Source organism: Prunus mume, linkage group LG2 (genome assembly GCF_029339155.1).
Source record: "Prunus mume cultivar Tortuosa linkage group LG2, ASM2933915v1, whole genome shotgun sequence".
Taxonomy (NCBI): Eukaryota; Viridiplantae; Streptophyta; class Magnoliopsida; order Rosales; family Rosaceae; genus Prunus; species Prunus mume.
The window spans coordinates 2,947,542-2,975,290 of NC_142699.1; the positions used below are offsets into that span (position 1 = coordinate 2,947,542).

General features: G+C 37.6%; 5 protein-coding genes across 7 annotated transcripts; 3 read left to right on the top strand and 2 right to left on the bottom strand.

Annotated features, from left to right (window-relative positions):
* Window positions 1-3,420: 3,420 nt before the first annotated feature.
* LOC103319270 (UDP-glycosyltransferase 88F3-like) lies at window positions 3,421-5,109 on the bottom strand. Its single transcript, XM_008220783.2, has one exon. The coding sequence runs from the start codon at window positions 5,030-5,032 to the stop codon at window positions 3,602-3,604; it is 1,431 nt and encodes a 476-aa protein (XP_008219005.2). The 5' UTR covers window positions 5,033-5,109; the 3' UTR covers window positions 3,421-3,601.
* Window positions 5,110-7,893: 2,784 nt separating this feature from the next.
* LOC103319291 (pentatricopeptide repeat-containing protein At3g13880) lies at window positions 7,894-14,400 on the top strand. Its single transcript, XM_089047062.1, is given in 6 exon segments — window positions 7,894-8,084; window positions 8,228-8,353; window positions 9,118-10,461; window positions 10,463-11,181; window positions 11,932-12,947; window positions 13,215-14,400. Coding segments are annotated over 3 exon segments (2,547 nt in total). The 5' UTR covers window positions 7,894-8,084; window positions 8,228-8,353; window positions 9,118-9,369; the 3' UTR covers window positions 12,668-12,947; window positions 13,215-14,400.
* On the top strand, window positions 13,249-16,344 carry AGL87 (AGAMOUS-like 87). 3 transcript variants are annotated; one of them, XR_016124533.1, is made up of 3 exons: window positions 13,451-13,580; window positions 14,611-15,311; window positions 15,835-16,344. XR_016124533.1 is itself a non-coding variant. In XM_089047064.1 (2 exons), exons 1-2 carry the CDS (start codon window positions 13,249-13,251, stop codon window positions 15,220-15,222), a joined length of 675 nt encoding a protein of 224 aa, XP_088903190.1. In that variant the 3' UTR covers window positions 15,223-15,489. The 3 variants fall into 3 exon arrangements, 2 of the variants coding, with proteins under 2 accessions (XP_088903190.1, XP_088903189.1); XM_089047064.1 differs by lacking the exons at window positions 13,451-13,580; window positions 15,835-16,344 and adding an exon at window positions 13,249-13,311 and having other exon boundaries at window positions 14,611-15,489; XM_089047063.1 differs by lacking the exon at window positions 15,835-16,344 and having other exon boundaries at window positions 14,611-15,489.
* LOC103319269 (uncharacterized) lies at window positions 15,823-17,930 on the bottom strand. The gene is given in 3 exon segments (XM_008220782.3): window positions 15,823-16,116; window positions 16,704-17,016; window positions 17,018-17,930. Coding segments are annotated over 3 exon segments (1,491 nt in total). The 5' UTR covers window positions 17,902-17,930.
* A 4,618-nt stretch (window positions 17,931-22,548) lies between these two features.
* Window positions 22,549-26,841, top strand: LOC103319268 (uncharacterized). The gene is made up of 3 exons (XM_008220781.2): window positions 22,549-22,767; window positions 23,693-23,833; window positions 23,968-26,841. The coding sequence occupies exon 3, from the start codon at window positions 24,018-24,020 to the stop codon at window positions 26,562-26,564; it is 2,547 nt and encodes an 848-aa protein (XP_008219003.2). The 5' UTR covers window positions 22,549-22,767; window positions 23,693-23,833; window positions 23,968-24,017; the 3' UTR covers window positions 26,565-26,841.
* The last annotated feature ends 908 nt before the right edge of the window (window positions 26,842-27,749 follow it).

Below are 27,749 nucleotides of genomic sequence, written 5' to 3' on the forward strand. Positions count from 1 at the left end.
TAGGGTTAATTGTTTTATTAGTCCCCCAACTTTGATCGGATTTGCATTTGAGTACCTCAATTTTCAAAATGGTTCCCATGGTCCTTTAACTTTAGTTTTGTTTGGACAACTAGTCCCACTGTTACTTCTGTCAATTTTTTCGTTAAATTTAAGGGTAAATGGGTCTTTTTAGGTTGGTTTTATCATCCCCCTTATGCAACCGTTTTTATCAAAAATAGACAAAATTTACCCATTATTTTCATAAATGTCAGTTTTAAAAAAAACTTTAAAAAATAGCAAAAAACTCACCTAAATAGACTCAAATGCCCTCAAAAGTAAAACCCACGTAAACCTAAAAACATAAAACCTGCAATCTTTGTTTTCATTTGATTTCCAACATATAATCTCCCCTATGTTTCGATCAATGTTATATCATTGGAGGACTTGAACCATGAAGCTTCCCTACAGTGCCCCCAAGCCTATATATCTTTCACTGAGTTGCATAGCAGTACAACTGCTAGCACAAGTGTAAGTCATTTGAATCATGATCACCAGTCACCATATGTTTGCTCAAAGGCCTATATTTGATGATGCGCTTCTAATTGCTTCTCGATGGTACCTTCCTGTTCCAATGATATAACATTGATCGAAACATAGGGGAGTTTACAGGTTGGAAATCATATTCATGGTTCAGTCCTCCAATGATGTAACATAGATTGAAACTTTGTTTTTATTTTTGAAATCAAATTGAAAACAGAGATGCAGGCTTTGCCTTTTAGATTGATGTGGGTTTTAGTTTTGAGGGCATTTGAGTATTTTTAAGTGAGTTTTTTGCTATTTTTGAAAGTTTTTATAAAAATTGACATTTATGAAAGTAGCGGGTAAATTTTGGTTATTTTTTATAAAAACTCCTTATGCAACCTGCCTTCCTTATGAAATAGACTTGGAGAACTTGTCGCCAAAAACCTAAAGAATCAAAAATTGCAATCCGCTTCTGCAACTCGCATATTGGTTGAGTAAAATTGGAATCATTCTCCAACAAATCTAGCCAAGAAAATCATTCAGTCCTCCCAACAAAGGAGAGAGAGCACCAACTAACCAACCGTTGTTAGAAATTAGATACACTAGTTTTCGCCTCAAATTCTGTTAATTTTGATATTAGATCACTCCGTTATTGTAATAACTCTTTATGATTAGTTTGTGACTAATTTGTATCAACGCTAGTGATTTTTTTGGTTAAATTATGAATACAATTTCATAAATTCTAATTATTTTTTAAAAAATACACTAGTTTTAGTTCCTTTTACCTGAATAGAGTGTATTATAAAAGATATATCATCATGTAACATTATAATATTCCTTCATAAGATACACTAGTAAAGATAAAGAGTTCGACGGGAACACAGAGCGTCGCCTCAGACCTAGAGAATGGTCCGGTGATGAGATATTTGACCAGCTTAACTGATTGGATTTTGCTCCACTCGGAAAAATAGTTAGTCGAATCAGACCTTCTACACAAGAGATGATGATTGAGATGAATAACCCAATGGTGGCGGGGCAAGTGTGTTTGACGAGTGTGAAGGTTGTTCCCAATCCGAACAAAGCAGCACTAGGAGGATGCCCTCGAAACCTTGTCAATGTCGTCAGTAAAGGCAAATTAGGTGGCAATATTTTCATTTCTTCACCACCACAATTAGTAGTAGTTGCAACCACACCAATTCCAATCCCAATCCTGAGAAGAAAAAGATTAATGGCTACTTCCAACTTCAACACTGACACGGACAACAAAAATAAGATCTGCCCTTTTATTCCTTCTACCTCCTAGAGGTATACTAATCCACCCTGCCTTAAATATCTGAAGCAACTTCTTCCCTTGGCCTGGTCCCACAATCCCCTTACCACCCTTAAGCTCATCTTCAGTGTTGACTCTATTCGTTTTTGTGATACAAAGTTCGACACGGCCGTAATTTGGCTCCACTAGAACCACCCCAAGACTTCGTTCAACAGCTTTCTTGGATCCACGATGGCGTCGGAGGATCTGGTTATGTTTGTGGCTGTTTTCTTGGCGTGTTTCATGAGTCCCCTCGCGTACTCACTGGTGTCGAGGCCTTTCCTGGCCCAGTCGCCGACGCCGTCCGCCACTTCGATTGTCTAGGCATCATGGCAAATGAAGTGGGCGTCTTCGCCCAGGGGTTTTTCCTAGTTCTCTTAGAGAATCTAAAAGAGTAAAAGTCTTTTTTATTCCTCAAAACCAACCTGAAAAGACCCATCTACCCCTAAATTTAACGAAAAAATTGATAGAAGTAACGTTGGGACTAGTTGTCCAAACAAAACTAAAGTTAAAGGACTATGGATACCATTTTGGAAATTGAGGTACTTAAATGCAAATTCGGTCAAAATTGAGAGACTAATAAAACAATTAACCCAATGCGGATAAATACGTGGATACTAAATAAAGGCTCCTAAAAATAAAACAATGAGTTAGAATATTGAAGAATCCCGAGCCTCTGCATACATATAAGCTCCATGCATTTACTCTCATTTCGGTTAATTTGAGCCACTTGATCTAATCACTTAACACAAGACAAGTCATATTTTATTTTCCAAAATTTAAACACGTCAGAAAGTGTTTTTTATTTCTCTCTATAGGCCAACATTATTTGGGTTGAGGATCTAGTTTCTTGAAAACTAATGTGGTAGACACACAATTATAAGGAGCTTACTCGGGGAGCAATTAATCAATGTGGGACAACTTTCTTTCTTTTTCTAGTTTTTAGTTTATCCGAATCAGGAATCATCCCATTCCTTCTTCCACTATGATTCCTAACTTTGATCCCGAAATCGATGAGCACATAAGCCAAGCCAGCTTGCTGCATTTACAATGACGAGAAGATGGAGAATTATCATGTTACAAGTTGTCCACAACCAGACTCAAATGTTACTTGAAAATGACAATAGTTGTAATATATAAATCATTCCGCCCAAATAAAGAAGGCAGTGGAGTGGACCTTGTGTTAAGCTGTGTTGATAAGGCAAGAATTCAGAAACTCTCATCTCCTTTGTAGTTTAATTTAAATTATCACTTATTTTTTTCAAGTCTCAAATATGAAAAGAGCCTTCAAAAGGATGAAGAAGGACAAAACCAATAACAAAAAAATAAGGCCGAAAAAGGAATGTTCTAAATGTATCTATGTAAATAATGCATACCAAGGCTAAATATAAAGGCTCGTGATCCCTTATGTTGACTACTTATTCAGTATATTTTTCATACATTTTGTTGGCACAACCAAATCTTGGATGGGATCGAGAGCTCCTTGCAAAGCATGGTACAAATTATCAATTTTCTTGCAAAATAGTGTCTTGTTAGGTGCATAACATATTCAAATCATAGTAAGGTGTTAAAAAAAATTACAAGCACACATAACAAATGATGCATTTGATAACTCCAACAATACTAACATGGTTAACAATTAAACTGCATGGTTGATATCTGTAAAAATTCGATGCATTTGGATAACTAAACAATCTCCAATTTCATTGATATTTTCATTGATATATACAGTGAAAATTTGTTAACCACGAGAAGGTGCAGCCTTGGTAATTTACTTATGCAATCCGGAACTTATGTAATGCTATTGACAAAGTTGACCAAGTTTCTAGTGGATGAACCAGACTCACCCCAAGCAGCCAAAGCCATCTCTCCCATTTTCCTGCTCCTTTCTCTAAGCTCTCTCCCTTTTTCTGATTCCATCAGCTCCCTAACCCTTCTCTCCAATTCATCCCCAAATACAAACCCATCTTCCTCTCTCTGCTCCACAGCAATCGCCATCTCCATTTCCTTCACCAAAAAACTCCTATTCATGTGCTGCTCTGCATAGAGCGGCCACGCCACCATCGACACGCCGGCGATCACAGCTTCAAGCACTGAGTTCCAGCCACAATGCGTCACAAACCCGCCCACTGATTCCTTCTTCAACACCGCCACCTGCGGAGCCCATGACTTCACCACCAAGCCCCTATCTTTGGTCCTCTCCAAGAACCCTTCTGGCAACAAACCCTCCAAATCAAAGTCATGAACGCCATGGACTTGCTTTGTTGTCTCATCAAGGGGAGGATTCTTCACAACCCACAAAAACCTCTGCCCACTCTTCTCCAACCCATCGGCCATCTCCTTCAATTGAGCCCTTGAGAATGATCCCCTGCTTCCAAAACAGAGAAACACCACGCTTCGACTTGGCTGTTTATCAAGCCATGACAAACAAACTTCCGCCTCACCAGATTGTTTTTCTTCAGCAATCAATGGCCCAATGTAGAAGACGGGAGGAGTGGGAGCATCAGGAACACAAAGACCTCCAGCAATGGCTTTGAGGACTGCAGGAGGCTCCAGCTCTTCGAACGTGTTGGCTATGATCCCATTAGATTTGGGAAGGTGTGAGCAAAAGTAGAGCATGTCCCAATATGCAGGGTCGTCTCGGTCAAGCATTGGCTCGGGCATGTGGGAGGCCTTGAGAGGAGACTTCAACCCGGGAAACTCGAAAACAGTGTCGGTTAGATCCTTGAAGCTCTTGGTGGTTTGTTCCATGATTTTCGGGAAATACAGAAAAGCCGCAAGTGCTGCAGCGCCAGAGGTGTAAAAGTAGTAGGTGGGAATGCCGAGTTCCTTCGCCATTGGCAGCGCAGAGGAGCAGAAGATGTCGATGATAAAAGCGCGAATGGCTGAAGATTTGGAGATCTCTTGGAGGGCAAGGCGGACATGAGGATCATTCCGGCGGATGAAATCGAACATTATGGCAGAGCCGCTGCGGCCAATTAATAATGGATTTTCATTTTGAACGCGAGGGAATTGGCGGAAGGAGATGGAAGGATGGGCTTGGGAGATGCGGTGGATGTAGGCGGGGATGCTTGGAGTATCCACAACGCTGCCGCAAGTGTAGAGAATAGTGATGGAGAATTTTTTGGGGTAGCGATTGAGAATGAGCTTGCCCAGCTCAACCATGGAGATTATGTGCCCCATTCCTGGAGCTGCGTAGAGGACTATTGTGTCTTCTTCCATGGCTTTTGGTTGATTTGTGTTTGGCTTCTCTCCTCTGGTGAGGTTTTGAAATACTCTTCACGCAAAGTAGATGGAACGGAAATTCAACACTCAGAGTTAGGTGAAGCACGAGGGCCCCAAAACGACATTCGCAAATGTAATGTTGACAGTGATTTGCATATCTTCAGTGATTGACAGGTGATTGGCTGATTGGCTGATTATTCTTCCTTTTTGCTTTTGTTTTTCTTGTTTTCATTTTGTTTTTATGTTGGAGATTGGGACATATAATCATGCTTATAAGAAAAAGGGGAAATGGTTTGTTTTTTATTGGAATAAGATATTCTTTGGGCATGTAGGAATTTTAGTGTTTCGAAATTAGCTTTATTATTTAATCTTAAATTTATGCTTTTATTCATTTGGTGGTTTATTATTCAAATAAAATATTCTAGAGTATTGCCAAGAATCATCGGTTGTTGGAATTTTTAGTGTTCCAAAATTAACATATTATGCCAACAACAAAAATAACTATATTATTTAATCCGTATATTTATGTTTTTATTCATTTGGTAGTTTGTTATGAATTAATTATGCTTCAATATGCCAATCTGGGTGTATTCAATTTGGATTTATACAAACTTTTAAAAAGTCTATAATAGTTTGGGTGTATTCAATCTAGACTTGCTTGAACTTTAAAATGTTCATCTAAATGCGGGTGTATTCAATTAGAACTTGGAAAAAGTCCAAATAAGTTTACCTGTATTCAAAATGAGATAGATTTGGAACGATTTAATTAAGTGTTGGAGTTTGAAGAATTTGTAGGGTTTAGGTATAAATAATAAAGGCCAACATAAGTCCAACCTCCACCCCAAAGATTTCATACGATGTTTTTTTTTTTTTTTCCCCTCTTAGTGTTAAATTTTTTTCCCATCATTTGGCAAACAATGCACTGACCTTGGGTGGTTACAAGCATCCTGTATTAAGCAAAGCTCCTCCATTAGTAATTTCTTCAAATCAACCAGTTGGAGTTGCTAGGAGGAAAGCTCGGCTAGAGATTCCTCGATCTCCAATAAGTTCCCCTTGGAGATCTCTCGGCGTGAAGCCAACGTCAAGGCGGCGGAAGGTTGAGATATATTTCCATCACCGATAACACTACCAAATGATAGGGCCCTTGCTTTTTGGACAAAGGGTTTTTTTTTTTTAAAAAAAAAAATTGAATTTTTGGACGAAGAGTTTGTTGTTCCTGAACAAAATCAAATGGAAATTTCCAACTCATGGAAATTTCAAAGGGAAATTCATTGTTTAGGTATGAAAGTTATCAACTTGTGGAAATTTCAAAGGGAAATTCGTTGTTTATGTATGAAAGTTACCAACTTGTGGCAATTTCGAAGGGAAATTCATTGTTTAGGTATGAAAGTTTCAGCTCAAAATTTCAAAGGGAAATTCATTGTTTAGGTATGAAAGTTTCCAACAAAGGGAAATCATGGAAAATTCAAAGGAAAATTCATTGTTGTGCACACAAGTAGAGAAAGAATTTGGAAAAAAAAAAAAAGGATGGTCGACTAGTGGCTAGGTCAAGATAGTTTAAAGAAAATAGTGTTGGGAAGAATGAGTGATAAAAGAAAATAGTATTGGGAAGTCTATACATATATATCTGAATCTATAACAAAAGTTCATACAAAAGTATGAAAGTCTATAATAAAAGCCTATACAAGTTTATTAAAATTTCGAGGTAAAAAAATCGTATAGTATGGAGTTATATAATTCCAGGAAATCTGTCACTTAAAAAAAAATCTTTCAAAATCGTATATAATCCTAATTGAATACATGCCAGGCTCCGAATCCTAAAAATAAAACAATGAGTAAGAATATTGAAGAATCTCAAGCCTCTGCATACTAGCTTTGTGCATTTACTCTCATTTCGGTTAATTTGAGCTACTAGATCTAATCACTTAACACAAGACAAGTCATATTTTATTTCCCAAAATTTAGGCTAAAAGTCACTTTTGGTCCATGTAGTTTGACACTTTAACCACTTTTGACAATGTAGTTTCGTATTTGTAGCAATTCAAGAACAAGTTAGTATACTTTAACCACTTTTGACAATGTAGTTTCGTATTTGTAGCAATTCAAGAACAAGTTAGTATTCTGTCAATTTCTTTGACAGAAGGGGCAATTTCGTCAACTCAAAATCCTTGAGCATAAAAGCTCGTCTGAAACTCTCCTAATTTCATATTAGGGTTTGAAATTGGTCATTTGAGTTTGGAGTTCTTCAAAAATTGGGATTAGTAGTTGAATTTCGAGCCTTAATATGAAATGGGGAGAATTTCAGACAAGCTTTTACATTCAAGGGTTTTGGGTTGACAAAATTATCACTTGCATCGCTAAGAGTATATCCAAGGGAGATGTTAAATACCAAACATCAAATTTAAATTTGATGGCGGATGTGGCAATTTGACATCTTATATAGTTTTACACTCCACCGATATATCAAATTAAATTATTATTTTATTAAAATTTAGTGTTGATTTATTTTTAATTAAAAAGAAAAGAAAAGAAAAAATAATAAAATATTCATTTGACATCTTGTTTTTGAGATTTCAAAAATAACATATCAACCTCCAGCCTTCATTCCACGTCATCTTTGACACATCGGTTGAGTGATGTGAGATGTTATTTATAACTGTTAAATGTCTATGTGATACTTTTGACACATCGGTTGAGATGCTCTAAAGAAATTGACAAGAATATTAACATGTCCTTTTTTTGGTCAAATACTAACATATCCTTGAATTGCTACAAATACAAAACTACAATGACAAAATTAACAGAATTAGAATTATAGATCAAAAAGTAGTTGAAGTGCCAAACAACAAAAACCAAAAGTGACTTTTGGTCCAAAATTTAAACACGTTAGAGCGTGTTTTTCTTCTCTCTCCCGCGAGCAAGCGTGCTTCTTTCTCTTCTTTTTCTTAAACTTTTTTCTTCCTGTTAATTGGGAGCGTCCTGTTTGGGAGAGTTCTGTGTGGTGCAATCATCTAACTTAGTCGGCTGGTTATGTTGCAATAGCATTGAGGTTAGTTTTAACGTGATTCCTCCTTCTGTCGTGAACGTGTTTATTTACTTCTTTCTTCCTGGTTTGGAAGCGTGTTTCTTCATGCTTTGGGAATTCTTTGCGGTTCTATAATCCAATTTAGTCTTATGATTGTCTTGCAACAGACTTGCGGCGAAGTTCATCGCCAATGTACGATTTAAACGGACATAATTTTTGGTGGTTTTATAGTTTAAATGGCTCACAATTTGTTTCTGCTCAGAACATGTTTGATAAAATGTCTTGCTCAAAAGGTATGCATTTAAAAGAATTTCTCTCTTTCTTTGACTATGGTGGAGAGCAGTGTCAGTGAGGGCTATGTATTATTTGTTTGCTAGAATTCTTGTTTTGGACATAAGGAATTCAAAAATATTAAATAACTGATTCTGTCTTTTTTGGGTCAATAATTAACTTATCCAGTCTTTTCTTTGACTATGCTGAGAAAGCTGATGCCTGGATCAGCAAATGAAAGTAGAAATAGTGCTTGAAAGTTGAAACAAGGGAGGGAGGGTTATGTTTCCTGTATGTTTATCGATGTCACCATCATCATTGATCATTGTAAGAATATAATCTTTTTAAGATTTGTTGCTCAGATGGATATTAATGATTTTCTTTTATCTATTATGCAAATCTTTATTTTCTTCTTTTGCTATATATCTTGACCACTGACCAATTGGAAGCATAGCGGCTTATATAAGTTGCAAAACATAGAGGGCTAATATACAAACCTATAAAATAAATACATATTTCACATGTACAAGGCTCAATTTTATGGTCATCTACATGCACTCCTCTGATTGATTAAGTTGATTCTTTCCCTTGATTTAGAGGATCAGTTGTTTAGCTTCCTTTTAATTTGGATATATGAAATGATACTATACATAAGATGTGCCTAAGTTTAATTGATAATTGATAATGGTTTCTAAATTATCATCGATCATGCTCTTCTTAGATGCAAGTACAGATGTTCCCCCAACATCTCAAGTTACAAACTTTTTTTTCCTCCTTTTTCATGCAGGAAAAATGTTGTGGAAGCATATGTGCAATTACAGTCCTTGCAAAAGGCCGAGTATTCCCTGAAGTGATACAAGGCATCATAAACATGTCTTCCATACAAGAACTTCATTGCCCCTCTGGCTCAGTGTAATCATTTTTGAGTTTGTAATTTGCTCTTAGGTGGCAAAGTGGTTAGATCATTTGAGTGGCTTAGATTAACCGAAATGCGGGTAAATGCACGGAGCCTAAATGCAGAGGCTCGGGATCCGCAAGGATGAACACACAACTTCAATGCATAGAAGAAAGAAACATGTTGCTCCAGAAAACAAATCCCCCAAACTTTAATGTCCTCTTCAACGCCATTGAATTTTCTGAGCCTCTCGTTACATTTGGACAACCCAATAATTCTCATCCCATGTTGCCTCAAACCACACCACTTTCACAGCAAAGTTCTCAACATTGCCATCCAAACTATTCTCTGGATAATGTTACCTATACAAAATTGATCCAGTACTCTACCAAAACTGGGTCTTTAGTCCACGGCAAGCTTGCTCACGCCCACATGGTGAAAACTTGTTTTAAGCCCTGCCTGTTTTTGTTGAACAATCTTCTTAATATGTACTGCAAGCGTGGAGAATTGGATAGTGCATGCAATTTGTTTGATAAAATGCCGAAGCGTAATGTCATTTCATACAACTCCTTGATTTCTGGATATACCCAGGTGGGTTTGTTTGATAAGGCAATGGGTGTGTTTAATGAGGCAAGAATGGCTGGTTTGAAACTTGATAAGTTTACCTATGCGGGTGCTTTGTGTGTGTGCGGTCAAACTTGTGACATTGAGCTAGGTAAGCTGGTTCATGGCTTGATAGTCCTTAGTGGGTTGGGCTCAGATGTTGTTTTGACCAATTCTCTTATGGATATGTACTCAAAGTGCGGCCGGGTTGATCATGCCAAGATTTTGTTTGAGAATTCTGATAACTTGGATGATGTCTCATGGAATTCCTTGATTGCTAGTTATGCTCGAATTGGTGCTAACGAGGAAACATTGAGAACTCTGGTGAAAATGCATCAACGTGGTTTCAGCTTGAATACATATACACTGGGAAGTGCCCTTAAGGCATGCTGCAAAAATTTTGATAATTCAGAACTATTTGGGAAATTACTTCATGGCTACATGGTCAAATTGGGGTTGGACTTGGATGTTGTTGTTGGCACAGCATTGCTTGATATGTATGCAAAGACCGGTGATTTAGGTGATGCGATTCAAATATTCAAAGTCATGCCTTACCGTAATGTTGTAATGTATAATGCCATGATTGCTGGGTTCCTCCAAATAGATACGTTTTCTTATGAGCATGCAAATGAAAGTGTTCAATCTTCTTTCTCAGATGCAAAGGCTAGGAGTTAAGCCCTCAACATTTACTTTCTCAATAATACTTAGAGCTTGTAAGTCGGTTGAAGCTTTTGAGTATGGGAAGCAAGTTCACACTCAAGTCTGCAAGTACAACCTGCAGGGAGATGAATTCATTGGAAGTGGACTTATCGATTTCTACTCTTCATTGGGTTTATTTGAGGATGCTTTGAAATGCTTTAACTTAACTCCTAGGCTAGATATTGTCTCATGGACATCCATGGTTGCAGGTTATATTCAAAATGGGGAAACTGAAAGTGCATTTGATTTATTCTATAAACTCTTGGCATCTGGAAAGAAGCCTGATGAATTCATAATATCGAGCATGTTGGGTGCATGTGCTAATTTGGCTGCAGCACGGTCTGGAGAGCAGATCCAAGGATATGCTGTAAAAGCTGGCGTCGGGAAATTCACTATTGTTCAAAATTCACAGATTTGCATGTATGCAAAATCTGGAGACATTGATTCTGCTAATTTGACCTTTACAGAGACAGAGAATCCTGATGTGGTGTCCTGGTCCGTAATGATCTGTAGCAAAGCGCAACATGGATGTGCATGGGAAGCCTTGGAACTTTTTGAGTTGATGAAGAATTGTGGAATTGCACCCAACCACATCACGTTTCTTGGAGTTCTGACAGCATGCAGTCATGGAGGGCTTGTAGAAGAAGGTTTACGGTAGGATATAGATTAAAAGTTAAATTCCTTTGCTTTCTGTTGTTTGGTCTGAAATAAGATTGGAAAATATAAGGAAATGAGATAAAATAACTCCATTTTTCTTCAAACTTTCTGCACAAAATATGTGCAGTACGATACGAAATACATATACAGTTAAAACTTCCCTTCATTTTCGTTAAGAAACCAAATACAAACAAATAAAAATTTCCCTCCATTTTACTTTCCCACTTTTCTTGTTTTTCATTCCTTATATTATTTTTTTGAAAGTGAAACAAACTTTGTATTTTCCTTGTTGCTTTTCGGTGGAGGAAACTGTGTTTTATGTTCAGAACTTGGTGATGGTTAATATTCTGTAGGTAAGAGACCTGAATTTGGGACTTGGTTGGGAAGCTAATAGGTGATAAGTTGCAGGGGATTGAAATTAACAATAGCACAAGGTGATTCATCTAGAATTAATGAAGGAGAGAATCGGTGGAGCTTTTTGAAAAATGTACTGTTTTGAAGTCTTGAACTGCTAGGAATTAATTTAGGATTCAATGGGAGTCTTACCAGAGATATATGCCATATTTGAAATCTATTTAGTTGTTTCTAGATCATCACATCAGGTCTTTTGATTTACAACCCAATACTTGGTTTATAAAAATGACACTCTTGTAAATGCACTTTAAATCCTCTCAACCAGAGTGAGTTAATATGCTGATTTTTACCTTGTTTAGTTCAGTAGGAATAAAAAGGTTCTTGTTAATGCAGATATTTTGAAATCATGAAGAATGATTATGGCATGACAACCAATGTACAGCACTGTGCCTGCGCTGTTGATCTCCTGGGTCGTGCTGGAAGGCTAGTGGATGCTGAAAATTTCATTTTCAACTCAGGTTTTGAGGACAATCCAGTTATGTGGCGAGCCTTGTTGAGTGCTTGCAGGCTTTATAAGGACACTGTTGCTGCAAAACGTGTTGCAGAGAAACTAATTAATCTTGAACCTCAGGCTGCTGCATCTTATGTTCTTCTGTACAACATTTACAATGATGCTGGCATAGAGTTACCAGCCAAAAAGATCAGGGAGTTGATGACAGATCGAGGAGTTAAGAAGGAACCTGGTCTAAGTTGGATAGAGGTAGGAAACAAAGTTCATTCTTTTGTTAGTGGTGATCAATCTCACCAAATGATCCAATTAATTTATGTTCGGTTGGAAGAAATGTTGGGTAAGATGAAGAAAATAGGTTGTATGATGACTTCTGGACCTGAAATCAAGGACAGAAAAGTGGTACACTACCACAGTGAAATGTTAGCTGTAACTTTTGGAATAATCAGCTTGCCACAATCAGCTCCAGTGAGGGTGATGAAGAACTTGAGAGTCTGCTCTGATTGCCATACAACAATGAAGCTCTTCTCAGAGGTGGAAAAAAGAGAAATAATCCTAAGAGATCCAATTCGTTTTCATCATTTCAGAGATGGTGCTTGTTCTTGTAGAGATTACTGGTAGCCGCATTCAGAATGTATTGAGATTACATTCTTGGATAAATGCTCTCTTGTGGTCATCTGGATTCTGGAGACAAATCTTTTCTCTACATATTTAATAGGAAGTACAAGAGTCCTTCAGTCAAAAGAATTAGAATAGCTGGATCCTTTTGGAAGATGGTACATGAGATAACATTAAATAGGAAGCTAAAAAGAGTCTGCTATGAAAAACTAGTTTTGCTTCCTCTGTACACCAGTTTGGACTTATCTGTACGCCGGATGATCAAGTATGTCAAAGGAGTCAGGTATATTTATAATTTATTGACCTCAATGATTGTCTTTTATTTTTAATAAAATGGAATATGCGAGAAAGGGTTTTTGCCTTCGCTCACTTTGTTTTGATATAAAATTGTTCCACTGAAAAGTTCTGAGTTGCCTTTTTGCCTTTTAATGTTTGTTTGAACATATTAGCAAGTTCTTAGTCTGTGTAGGAAATGTTTTCTTTGCATTGTTTTGAATTTTGCATTGTTTACTTTATCTGTTAAAACCTCTTATCTTGTTTCCTCTTCCAGCCCTTTCATTTATGATCGGGAATGCTAGGTAGAGATGCAATTGGTGGACTTCTTGGTAGAGAAGCAATTGACCTTGGAACTGTCTCATCTATGTCAGGTAACTTTTACTCCTATGAGATTAAGATGGTGAAAAGGAGGGTCCAAACTCTTTATAACAACAGTTGGACATATTCACAGTCGTTTGTTCCTTGAATATTTTAGAAAAGTAACATTCAGGTGGTTGACTTCAGTAGATCTTTGGAAACTTTCTAAAGCCCCTGGTTTGTTACCTCCCTACAACACTTTTCATATGATGGAGATGCTTGTTGAGATTGATCCTTAAACACTTTAGCTTGGAACCTTCTTGTACAGTCGTGCTCATGTGAGGTATGCGACTATTTCTCTGATTTCACAAAAGGCATGTGATTCAATCCTTAATTTAACTTCTCGAGTAAATCTCTGTCAACCTCAATGTGTTTATTCATTCTTGTTGAACTAGGTTATTAGGAACAATAATAGAAACCATATTATTATATATAGCCTAATTGGTCTGTCGCAAGAAAATACCAAGTCATTCATTGACATTTGGAGTACAACTTCAAGTCACTATGGCTAGGAAAGTGTATTCCTTTGCCTGGAGCAGGCTTCACGTTTCTCAGGGTACTAAACAACCTCTAGGTGGAGAGCACATCGGTCATGCATGAATTCGCTAGCAATTCTTACCACATACGCTATGCTTGGTTATGCCTGAGAGACACATATCAAACTTCCCACAAGACTTTGATCCAGTTGACTACCTCTACCAGTTCAAGTACTGACGATTTGCTTCAATGGGAGAGTTTGCTGGTCTGAAACCTAAAATACCAGACTACTCGGCCTCTTCTCAAATATCGAGAATGTACTTGTTCTGATAGATGAAAATGCCTTTGTCAGATCTGGAATCTGCAGTTCCAAGAATTTGTAAATTTCCAAAATGTTTAGTTTCAAGCTCCCTGGCTAAAGGGGCAATCTAAATGCTTCTTCCGAATCCTTTCTTGTCACCACTTTAACCTAATAACACAATGCTTATTCTGGTTTTACAATAGCAATGTACAAGAATGGGATCAAATGTAGATTTGTCCCTGCCACTAGTGTGAGTATTGTGTATTCTAACAGTAAACAAGGTTGAGCAAATAATCCTAGTAGTAAGTTAAATATCCTTTTACAAGTTTGTGTAGAGAAATTTTACCTTTCATGGATAAAATACAAATTTCATTGTTCAACTGAATTCGTTCGAAAAATTAAATGTTGAATTTTTTTAAAAGTAATCCTGTTTAATTATATACCATACTTGTTCTTTTTCTTACCAATTATATGAAATAACTATATCCACGAAGATGTGAAAATTAAGAGCAGTAGTATGGTTGATTTCTTGCAGCATTGGATTATCTCCCTTTATATCCTTCTCAAATGCAAGTTCCGAAAGCATCCCCGTTACTTCTTTGTATTCTCAACCATGGGCAAAAATAAAATTAAGCATGAATTAATTCCTCATGAACCAAACAGGAGAGTCACCTTCAAGAAGAGAAAGGCAAGTCTGTTCAGAAAGCTGACTGAGATAACAACCTTATGTGGGATTATTGCCTGTGCTGTGGTCTATGATCCTTCTGATTCCAAGATGGATGCGTGGCCTTCTCCACAAGAAGCGTTTTATGTACTGGAAAATTTTAAGAAATTACCCGAACAAAGACGAGGACAATTTATGATGGATCAAAAAGCCTTTCTGAAGAAAAATATATCCAGGCTGAATGGACAATTGGAAAGAGCCAGATTTAAATATCAAGCACTTGATGCTGAGCTACTTCTGATTGAATACCTGGAAGGTAAAAATTTGCGTGATTCTAGCCGTCTCGGAAGTTTGTTAGCACTAGAAGATCAACTGGCTAAAAAAATTAGTTTCATTACTAATAGGATTGCGTTCGTGGAAGGTCTTGGTCCCAATGAAGTTGATGCTGAAATTAATTCTGATGAGATGGGGGATCAAGGCTAATTTAGTGTCTTTAGAGGGAAGCAGTAATGAAAGCTCTTCAAAATAAATGTTGTGTTGTGTGGAGGAAAGAGGCAGTGCTGGTGATACAGGTATTCTTATTTACCTGTACTGTCCCAAAATGTACTCTTCTCTTTCTGTTTACCTCACTAAATGCAGTTTTTTTGCTTTATCAATGATGCTCATGGCAGTTTTTCTTTCTCTTACTTTCCCAAAATGTACTTTTCTCCTTCTCTGCTGCAAATATCAATTCTATTCTCTTGGCAATCATCAGTTGTATCATCATATTTGATGACCATATTTTTACCCTTCTGTTGATTTGAACCTATCAAAGATATGCTTATACCTTGCTGAGCCTCCTGGTTGGGAGGTGGTCTTTTTATGGTACAAATGGTTTGCTTTTACAATGAGTTTTGTTGCAATTATATAAGACGAAAGGTTGTATGTTTGTCAAAGATAAAATCCTAATACAAAAGCAAGTAGAGTGTAGCATTATCCGTACATAATATACACGTATCGATCGGAATCCATGTGTGTCACAGTGCCAGAAGTTATAAAGCATCAAAAGGAATACAAATAAACATGATCAAAACAAGCATCATCCTAACTGTGCAGGCGCTGGGCGAGGTACACAAGATGCCAGCTCAGAGACATTAGCGACATGACGTTAAGCAACGACGAATACGAGTTTAGCTTCTTAAGCCTCTCCCGCATCTCGTCGAGCCTATCAGTATCTACCTCTTGCTCCCTTCTTTCAGTGACTTGTGAGGCAACCGTGGTTGTGGGTTCGACTTCAGCGGTAATTGGTTGCTTTTCAGCCTCGCTGCTGACTCTGGTTCTAACATGTACTCTTTCTCTTCCTTCTTCCTTCTCCATCTTCATTCTCTCAAACATCACCTGCACCACACATGCTTGGAAATAAGAGAACAAAAAACAAAGAAAGCAACAGTGAATGCGAAACCAAACCAATTTCACTTTTCCTGCTGCATCAAAACCTTGAACACCTATCGAAGTCGTAGTAATGTACCACTGTTTCATGGAAAGGAATTTGTAGACAAATATTGTGAACAAGACAGCAGAACGTACTGTTTCATTGAATTATGGGAGTCCCCAAATTCTGCTTCATCTGAGATGAGGTACAGATAAACAAACACAAATACAGGGTCCTTTGACCAAGTTATCTTTTTCTTTTGGTGTGACCTTTGCCTTAAATGACATTGAGAGGTTTCTAGGTCATCATGGCATAGTCTCATCTTTCTTTTCCATAGATTACATGGCCAACACAAATTGCAATGCACAACTTTTGTCCCACTTCAGACAGACTAGAGAGTTGTCTCTCGGGCCGACAGACCACAATGAACAAACCCCACAATTAATAATCATGCTTGTGAAGGGGATCGATCATCGATCGTATAAACAAGTGAATCTGAAGCAGGATACGAAAGCCACAAAATATACAAGATAAAAAATAATAAAAAAGCTACCTTGGTAGATCGAGGCTCCAAGTATAACATATTGGCAAAAATCATCAACAGGGCAGCCATAAGATTAAAGTTCTGCAACTGCAACATATTCCCTGTGAACTTTTTATTTCCGTGTCTCCAAAGATGTCCCAACAACGCCATCCCAACACTAGAAGCCATGGCCCTGAAATAAACCCTGTAAATCTTCCTCTGCACCATCCCAAACTGCTGCGGTGCCAAATTTCCCAACAACACGTGGCTTGAAACGAACGTAATCCACATGCACGTCCCATAAGCAGTGGCCAAACCAAACAAATTAGCCACAGACATCAAAGTCCAAAGCATCACTCAATCCCGTAGACCGCAGGGCACCGTACCAAATCTCTCTCCCTTTGCGACCCAGTTGATGAAACGTCTTCTGGGTCCCACTCTCAAGCTCCTCTGCTCCAGTCTTGACTTTCTCAGCAGCATGCTCTGCAGTTTCTTTGGCCTTTTGTGCTTTGCTTGCCAAGTCTTCGCACAGGTTCGACGCGTTGCTCTTTATATCCCCGGCCAAGGTCTCCCCCATTTCCCTGGCCGTGTTAGCGGCGCCCTTCGCTTTTCCCACCGAGTCCTTGGCAATTTCCTCAACCTCATGGGCTTCATCGGACACCGTTTCTTTCGCCTTTGCGTATACATTCCCCACTGCCTCTCCCGTCTTCTCGTACGCACTTTCCACCGCCTCCCCGACCTTATGTGCCGTCTCCTTCGCCCCGTGCACGGTCCCCTTCACAATCTTCTTCTTCATCTCGAGATCCCTTGCAATCTTGTGCTTGCATTTTCCATACGCGTCGCATATAAGCTCTTTCGGGCTGTAACCCTCTCCAGTGGAGATGCCTTGGCCGAGGTTGGGGAGAGCAGAGGCTGCTTCCTTCATGTTGTCCATAGCTTTGTCGAATGCCCTCGAGACCACAGAGGGCGACGACACGTCATTGTCAGAAATGGAAGAATCCTTGTCGGCTTGACGGTCTTGTTCCGATGAGATTGAGACTTTGGTGATGGGATGGCCATGCTCGTCATACTCCACGACTACAACCCTGTGCCCATTTTTCACTATAACCTCCCTCTGATGATCTCCTTGCTTCTGCTGGTTCTGATTATCATTTTGTGGGCTCGGAGACCACATTCCAGCGCTGGCCAGCGAGCTCACAACCAGGAAGACCGCCACAAAATTCATCATTTTTTTCTGTTCTTTCAATATCTTGGTGGTTTCTTTCTTGGTCGTCAGTTTCTGAAGATCACAAACAAATTGGAGGTACGAAATTTGTACTTGGATCATTTGCAAAGGCCGTGCGTGGCGGCTTGACACGTACTTATAGTGTGTGCATGTGTCAACTTGCATGACCACTTTGAATTTTGCGTGTCGACAGGACAATGTTAGGCTCCTTTTTCTGGGATTCAATTCGTAGCTCAGCTATTGGCCCCTCCCTCCATTGGTACCTATCTAGTTTTTAATCGGTGCATGTCTTGTTTATATTTCTCTTCATGCCATACTTCCGACAGAAACATAACAAACAAACCTTACGAATTGAACATGTTTTGGATGCAAAAAGCATCATCCAGAGAAATCCGAGAGCAGCTGAAGCAAAAGAAAATATTATATCAACAACACATTAAATTTCGATGCGTACATACATGTACATGAATAATACATTTACACTCTCTTCTTCTTTTATTTCTCAATGAGAAACGGGCCGAAAGCTAACGAACAGAAAAAATAAACAGGAAACAGCTTTGGACTGAACCTTCCTAGGCCATGAAGAGTCCAAACAACAAAGTGTTTCTCGTTTACAACCCAAGTTAAAGTGATAGCCCAAGTTGGCATTTACAGCGTTCTCTTCCTTTTCCCTTTATTTGGATGAATGAATTAAAAATTACATAGAATTCTAAAATAACGGAATTTAGATTTCCATCATTTCAATTTTTGGCAATTGAAAATTTCAGTACATTTATAAAAACCCAATCATAGGCATGTATTTATTAAAAAAACTCAAACATTATTTAAACATAGAAACACACCCAAAATCAACCCCAAAGTCAACTTTTTGGGTGTGTTTATAAATGAGTTTTGAATGTGTTTCTATGTTTAAATAGTGTTTGGATTTTTTTATAATTTCAGCCCCCATTTTGTGTTTTAGTAAAACTCGCTTGAATTTATGTATATCGAATTTTGTAAATTACATAATTTTGTAAATGACAATATGAAAATTGTGAAATGACACCTATTTTGGTAGAAATTAAATTCAGAATTTGATACCCTAATTTCCATAATTTTTTTTACGTGTCATTTAATAAATTCCACGATTAAGTTACCAAAAAAGGGAATTATCAATTTTAACTAAATTCTCAGTTATTTTCCTTTATCTAAACAAAAGAGGCTCCCATTCAATTTCCCTAAATAAATGATTTATTTGTTTAACATCAACAAAGTGTTTATCGACAACAACCTCATCCACCATTCAATGTCACGTCAACCCATCACACCACACCACACCACACTACACTAGATCACAACAATTATTATTTTATAATTAATTTTTTTTTTTTTTTATGAGTTGTAATTAAATTTTTTATTTGTTTGCACACGCAATGTTTCACTTGTGACTTGTCCTTGTCCACAAATATCCAATGGCATGCCCCAACCTTATACCATGTAGGCCCCCTCTGTTTGATGTAAAAAACAACCCGACGGATCGATCCAAATCCTCTGCTTTCGTTCTCTACATCATGATTTGCTTGACTTTTATCATTCACACGTCATTTTATTAAAATTTAATTTAAAAAACTTAAAAGTTGACATATCATTCTAAAAATAAAAACCCAATTTACTATTAATTGAAAAAGGAAAACAAAAAACCATATCCTAACTAATGTGAAGTTAATGTCCCAAGTACCCTTTTTTTTCCCCCTTCTTCCGGCTTTGTTTTGGAAAGTTTGTTGATTGATCAGTTATGCTTGTATGATATATGGTTTTCTATGATATGGATTAAATGTTAAATCCATGAATGTTTGAATTTATGTATTCTTGCAGAATTGAACTGTGAAAAGAAAGATGATATACGATATATGGATGGTTTCTCAATAAGCATAAAAGAAATTTTTCATGAACCTTGTCTGAATGGAAACCTATCTTTTTGTGTATAATGTTATAGTATAAAGAGATGAGATTATGTATTGGGTACTACGTTTACATTGACTTGCAGCTAGTGCTCATGATCTTTTTGCTAATATTGATCCATTTTTGTGACTGAGTTTCTTATTAATGATATTTTATGTCGTAATGGAGTTTAAATTTTGAGTTTTAACTATATTGAGTGATCAAAGTGGTGGCCATATATATTCATTCCTTAATGTTCGTCTAAGAGAACTACTGCTTCATGTATATGCATTTACTCTCGGAAAATCCTTTTTTTCTACAAGTTACAACCACCCTCGTCAAACAATGTATATGGGAAAAGAACCATTTTTTTTGGGAGTAGGGAAGTAATAAGTAGGAAAAAAGAAGAAGGAAAGAACGTGAGGAAGAAGTAAAAAAAAGAGGACTAAGGAGGAGCAAAAAGAGAGAGGATATAAGAGCAAGGTATGGCAAGGCTTGCCATGGCAAATACTATTCATTTTTTTTGTTTTTTTCACAACTTTGTTTACTTAAACAATTAATTTAGATAATATTTTCGGATAAGATTTTTGGGTTCCTATGTGTCAATACTATTCATATCGGATCAGATTTTCGGTTTCAAATTTCAGATACATTTCAAAATTCAAGAAACATTTAAATAAAATTTAATATGACATAGAAATTAATAAATAAAAAATTACAAATAATTTACCTCACTGCTAAGGTTTTGCCCGCTTCAATGGTTGTTCATCGCTTTTGTCAAGGCATCTCTCCACTTTCCCAACTCTTTATTAAGAATTTTCCACCTACTAGATAATACTTGATCCGTAAACCAATTACCCTTTCACAAAATTCTTGATGAATTTTTTCCACATATGAATTTGATCACATTGTTACGGGACAATGACTAACTTGGAGCCAAGCCTCACACAAGCTAATATCTTCCGTCATGCTCCTTGCCCCTCCTTTGGTTTCACTAGAAGAATCCATAATATGACAGAGAAAAAAACAACTTGAAAGAGAGAAAAAACAACTTGAAAGTGAAAAAATTGACTAGAAAGTGAAAAATAGTAGAATGAGAAGAAAATGTATGAAGAGTTGGTGTTAAAAGTGAAGAGTATTGGTTGGTATTTATAGAAAAAAATTCAGTATTTTTTTCGTATTTTTTAAATTTTTTCTGATTTTTTCAATTTTTTTGGGCAAAAATTGCTGGGAAAAACTAATCGGAGAGCCATGAGCTTTTCACGTGGCATAGAGCCGTTGGGGTTGCTTTTGATTTTTATTCACGAAAAATGGTTTGGATAAGTTTAAAAGTAGATCGGATATAATCATGGATTCTCTAACGTGAGGTAGGAAGGAGGAAAAAACAAAGACTCAAGGACTAAACTTTCTTGTTAGTTGGGTTAGGATCCCTTTAAAAAGAAAAAAAATTATGAGTAAATTGGGGTTTTGTTTTTAGGATAAAAGTCTAGTAAATCATGACAAAAAGAATCAAAGCAGAGGATCCAGATTCAATCCGAATCCAAATTTATGTGAACTATAGACTTGATTCCACTTTACCCTCTAAACTTTAAATTTGGTTTTGAGCCCCCTTAATCTTTCAATGGCGTGTCCCATTTCGTCAAGTTTGTCAATTTCTTTGTCAAATTAAGGGGCATTTATGTTCATTCAAGTTAGAATTTGGTTTGACCAATTTAAACCCTTGTTGACTCAACCGATTCTTCCATTCAAATCATGTTTTAATGGACATAAAAAAAAAAAGGATGAAAATGGGGTCTAAATGGAATAATGGGTCGAATCAATTAGGGTGGGTAAAAACAACCATAACTTGAATGGATAGAAACGCTCCTAAACTTGACGAAGGAATTAACAAACTTCACAGAAAAGGTCACATTGACAGTTTTTGAAAAATTAGGGGCTCAAAACTAAATTGAAAGTTCATATCGCAAAGTGGAACAATATCTATATGTCGAGGACATTGCTAAAATTTTATCTTTTTTTTAAGGTTTGGCAACTTGTGTGTTTAACAAGAATTACCGCCTACTTAATAAATTTGGTATTTGCATGAAGAAAAAAAAAAAGGTAAGCGGGTAGTATTAATGTAATAATAATTCATTCATTAATGATCACAAGTCAAAGTATCCCAAACGTACGGATACACAAAATGCACTCAATTCACTTCATCCAAAGACCACACTAGTACACTAGCAAAGAAAATAAAACACAATTAAATATAATGATGATCAATAAAATAAGGTTGGTGGTAGGGTCCACTACTAATAATACTTATTTATTAATAATAAAATTTTAAAAATGGTGAAAAAGACGCTGTAGACCCCGAAACGCTGAAGACTTTGGTGATACCACACCGCCACCATGTGGGTCCCAGGAGCAGCATTCCATGAGCAAGGAGGAGGAGAGTGCGGGGCCCGGTCCCACCAGCATGTGGGTCCCACGGAGTCAGAGAAGGAGGCGCAGTCAGAGTGGGTCCCCACTGACGCTGCCCACCCTCCTTCCTTCCCTCCTCCAGCTGCCTATCACATCATCCTCCTGTCTCTGTCTCACTGTCCCCCTCTCCCTCGTCCTTCTCCCTCTGTAAAACAAAACAAACCAATATTATTTTCTTATTTTCTGTTTTATAATTTATTTATTTATTTTTTGTATTTTTATAATTCCAATGCTATGTTATGCTAGTGAGTGTTACGTTTTGGGTCTACGTCAGCTTCTCTCTCACTCTTTTGGAGGAGAGAAAAGGGGAGGATCCGTTTGGTTGGTCCAACTTTTTGTAGCTTCTTCAACTCAGAAACGAGAGAGAGAGAGAGAGAGAGAGAGAGCTTTGAGGGTCTCTCTGCGTGTCTTGCTTTGTATGCTCTGTCAAACCCTAATACTGATTCCTCCGTCACCAACACCACCATGAGATTCGTCTTACAGGTCCGTTTCTTCCTTAATTCTTCACCCTTTATTTGTTTTTCTTTCATTTCTTTCCGTGTTTGAGCTTTGTTGTAGAATTTTCTGTTTGGAGGTATTGGTTGGTTTAATGCCTTTCTGGGTCTCTGTTCATTTCTGGGTCTGCAATATTTTCATTTTTGAATCTCAATTTTAAGCTCCATTTGGGTTTTTCTGCTGATTTTCCTGCCTTCCCATGTTGTCTTTGTTTGATTGCTTATAAATTGCGAAGTGATTAGAAAACCATGGAAATAATATTCTAGTGGTTTTTTTAGGCAAGGTTTATTTTCATGGAGTCCAGCCATTTGTTGTCAGGGTTGAAAACTTGAGCTCATATTCCTACATTTTTTTGTTTTCACTAACCAGATTGGATTTTTAAACTGTTCCACAAAAACCAAAAGGGTGGGTGAGAATTCAGGGTCCTACTAAATTAAATTGTGTTTACTTGGATTTGGATAGTACAGGGTTTCATAATTTTGCTCTTTTAAATTTTGGTGACTTCAGGGCATTATGCTACTTTCCATGACAGCTTGAGTAAGAGACTTTATACATTTCTCTGCAACCAAATTGAGCTTCTTTGATTGGGATGAGGGAAATGCTTTTCTTTTGTGCTTCTTTCACTTTGAATTTTATTATCTCGTACAACCCAAGTGGCTTGACAATTCAATGTTTTTCTATTTTCTTTCGTTCCAATGAATTTTCTATGGAATGAGGTAGATAGTCGTGCAGCAGATAATTCGTAGGTCCAGTGTGACTTAAATGTATATTAAATGTTTCTGTCTAGTGGACTATAATGTTTTTTAGCAATCTTAATCTTTGAGAGATAGCCATCTTATTCTTTTGCATTGGGAAAACTATTCATCCTTAATATATTGAGATTACTAATTCATGAGGAGCTTAATTCTTGCAGGAGATCCATCTGCCTGTAGCTGGATATTTTGGTTATTAAAACTGAACTTTCCTGTTTGATGACCAAAAGGCCTTCAAATATTTTTGAGTGGGATGGATGCCTATAATGTAGCAACAAGAATCATGAACTTCTAAGCATTCGGTTGGTCACTTATCATCCTTAAATTTGTGTTGGCTTTTTCACTCAAGGCATCCTGTAGATTTTGGTAAATTGAACTTTGTAAGGCATTCCGTTGATATTCTGCGTGGGTGTTAATGTCACTGAATACTGTTTAGGAGGTAATCATCAGAAACCAGTGGACTACCATATTCTGAGAGGAAGTAAAATGGAAGACAATGTTGGGCACCTCAGTTGTCCCGAAGGGCAAAGTCTTTCAGGGAAGGAAAAGAGCTTATCTGATGTTCTTGGGACATTAAGTGACTCAAATGTGGGATTAGAGAAGCATATACATAAATCTGACCATGAAATTGATGGATGTAAAAGTGAAAAACTTGCTGAAGGAGAAAGGATTGGTCATGTCTCTTCAACTGATTGTACAAAGGATAATGACTATAATTTGAAGCAACAGTCTTGTGTGAATAGTGCATCCAGTGCTGTACCTCTATGGATTTCCCCCGCAAAGTCCAACATTGAAGTTTCTGCACCTTTTCTGGAGGGAAACGCTTCTACAAAGAAAAGTTCCATGAGCAGTGATGGTTGCTTGGACAGTATACAACCCATTGAAACTAATCAGTTGGAAGATAGGAAAATTGATGGATATCCACTAAAAATTGGTGAAAGTGAATTGAGGGCTGCAGTTCAGACATCCTTACATGATAAGCAATGTAAATCTGAGTCTTCTTCTTCCAACTCCACCCAACTTATTCTTCAAGCTTGTTCTAGTGACAGTTGTCAGGAAATGTCGGTTGATAACAAGACATGTAAGAATGTCAAACTTAGTGCCATAGACACTTCCACTTGTACTGACTTTAATATTGAAGAGCCTGCATTTAGAAGTTTAGTACTGGATACTACCAACTTGTCATCTGGAAAACAGTGCAATGTGATTAAGCATTCAGAGCCTATTCACAACATCAGAACAAGGACTAGTGACAAGGTGCCGGATTTAACTTTGGATGATAATTGTGGGACTGTGGAGAATATTAATCAGTTCAAATCTGATCTGCCTAAGAAGAAAGGGGCAGAGATTTATAATCCTGATAGAGCAGAAACTCCCTATGACCTGGATGATGCACTGGATGTGGCTTGGAGAGTTGCAAAAGAAGTAGAGCAGGAGGCTGAGGCTTCTGGAAGCTCCTCTTCTATGGAAGTGAGAAATAGTGATATGGTTCATCTCAGCTATGCTGATTCGACAGACTCTGATAAAGAAGGATGCTTGACAGAAGCTGGATCCATACAGCAGCAGTGTAATGAACAAGATAAGTCTGATAGTTTCTCTTCCGCTAAAGAGGCTGTGGATCTAAAAATGTTGACAAAAAAGGAACAGTTTTGTTTGGAGGAGGCAAAAGAACCATTGCATGACATGGTTCCGGGAATTAATGATGGCTGTCAGAAACTGGAGCCATCTATGAGACCTGAAGGTTCTGGTGACCAAACTTGTCATGTTTTTGGAATTGATCTTAATGAAGATGTCCTGGAAAATGAAGTAGAAGACACTGAGAAGTCAGTCAAAGAAGCTGCATCTATCTGTGAAAGTGTATCGAAGCCAATACCCATGGCTGCCAAATCAGGAATATGCTTACCTGTGCCACAATTTCAAAGCACTGGGGAACTGAGCGGTTGGAGAGGTTCATCTGCCACTAGTGCTTTTCGACGTACTTCTTTTTCTGAGAGTTGCAGTAGAAATAAGGCATTGTCCACTAATGATACTATTGGCAGCTCAAACTATTCACATGTTAAAGGGATTGACCTCAATGTTGCTGCTGGTGTTGATTTTGATGTTGAGTTGCTGCCAAAGAAATCTATCCCAGCACTGTCAAGTAATTATACAAAAGAGTCTTCTGTGGAAGTGAGTTCCAGACAAGCAAGAATGTTTGATATTGATCTCAACTGTGTCAGTGAAAATGATGAAAACTGCCGTCAATTGTCTCCACCAGCTTCATTATCAAGTCATTCTGTTAGGGATTTTGATTTAAACGACAACCCAATTTCTGCAGATGCATGCATTGATCCTTACTGGCCCTGTGAAGGCACCCGGGCAAATGGTGGTTTTGATGATCCAGCAATTTCTTCTGTGGAAAATTCAAGACAATCAGACTGTAAAAGTTTCAGGTCGTCCTGTTCTCCGCATTTGAGTTCAATGGAAGGATTTAGTCATAGTCATCATGCTAAACCCTTTCTGGTAGCTGCTACCAATATGCTTCCCTCAAACGAACAAATGCAGAGGGTAGTTACCCTGGAACACAAGGCAAGCTTTACCCAATCATACCCTCATGCCTTCCTCTATAATAATGGTTTCTACTTTGACCCAAACAACAGCATATCCTCAACAGTTTACCCACCCCCTGCCCTGCCATACATGACAGATCCCCATGCAACCACCGTGATCCCACAAATTCTCGGTTCTGGTACTCTTCCTATGTTTTCTGGGGCCCCACATCTTATGGAGGTTCCTCATGGATCCAGCCCCAGCGACTTTGCTTTCATAAGGCCAACTTTTGATCTAAATGCTGGTGCAAATTGTCCAGAGAATGGAAGCAGAGGAACCAGTGCTAGACAACTCTGCATTCCTTTAAGTAACTCAACAGTGGAAGAACAAATGAAATCTTTCCAGCAAGTTGCATTGACAGCTACTCCCATGAAGAGAAGGGAACCAGACGGGGGATGGGACTCTCATCAACTCTGCCTTAGACAGGCTGCTTCTTGGCGTTAGGTTTACAGAGTTGTCATCGTCTAATTAGAGTTTGCAAAGAAATTTGAACTTTTGATTCGCTACCGGAATTCAATTGTTTAACGTGACTACGGTAGCCAGCGGGGTTTAAAAGGCCAACTTGGCTGCAACAGATATAAGTTGATTTTACATGCTTTTATTTACTATTCTTTGCCATATCTAGCCTTTATGCATACCTAGTTCTCCAAAGGGCCTCTGTATACTTTACATATTTTGTTTATTGAATGTAAATAACTTAGTACTTGCTTATTTAGACAAATATGGTTTTTGTTGTGGAGTTGCTGCTAGTTTACTATACATTTCGAATTTCAACTAATTTTTGACTTGTAGGTTCTTTCTTAGGTTCTTATAAAATAGTTAAGCCTTGCTGCAGAACTTGCTTCTCTTCCAATAGTCTCTGGCAATTGGACTTGTGGTTCTATCTAACCTGAACTTAGTTGAGTCCCAGTTCATTTTTTCACTTGGCACGAAAAGGCAATTTCAAACAGAGAAATCACTATTATGGACGAAACTGAGAGATCTAATATAGGTTAAATATATAGCCCAATGAACATGGAGGAAATTAAGGTACCTGCCAAATAGCTTGACTTCGACTTCTTAAAAATGTTTTTATTTTTTATTTAATTACAGTTGAGAAAATTCATTAGTAGAATAAGAGATTATATCCAAATTTGAAGCAAGAGCAAATAAGTAAAGAAGACTCTTCTTCTACTTAACGTTAACTCCTCATGTTTTAATGTAAGATGGGAATCTATGTATTCTTCTTTTTTGTGAGGCAAATATATAAGATTACATTGTGTTATCTGGACTACAAGAATAGTAAGACGAACACCCAATCTTTGTATGAAAAATCGATATTTTCGCCGATATTTCGGCTAAAATATCATTTTTTTGGGGCAGTGATATTTTGGCACCTTTCCATATATATATCGTCAATTTATCGATAATTTCGTCGATATTATCGCGATAATGTCGTGGACGATAATTTCAACATTTTTCAAGCTTTATTTGGGCAATATATCGCGATATTATCGATATTATTGATAATATCGCGATATGAAACCGAAAAAGACAAGAAAAATGCTGAAAAGTCTCCATCTTGCGCACAAAGGGATTCGAACCCTCCCTTTCTCATCAAAGCCATAGCGCCTTATCCAACTCAGCTTC

Bases quoted from the DNA above. Each gene is read 5' to 3' on its own strand.
- LOC103319270 (XM_008220783.2), bottom strand. From the start codon at position 5,032: ATGGAAGAAGACACAATAGTCCTCTACGCAGCTCCAGGAATGGGGCAC.
- AGL87 (XM_089047064.1), top strand. From the start codon at position 13,249: ATGCAATTGGTGGACTTCTTGGTAGAGAAGCAATTGACCTTGGAACTG. The intron at 13,312-14,610 runs GTAACTTTTACT...GATTTCTTGCAG, and splicing joins AACTGTCTCATCTATGTCAG to CATTGGATTATCTCCCTTTA.
- LOC103319268 (XM_008220781.2), top strand. From the start codon at position 24,018: ATGGAAGACAATGTTGGGCACCTCAGTTGTCCCGAAGGGCAAAGTCTT.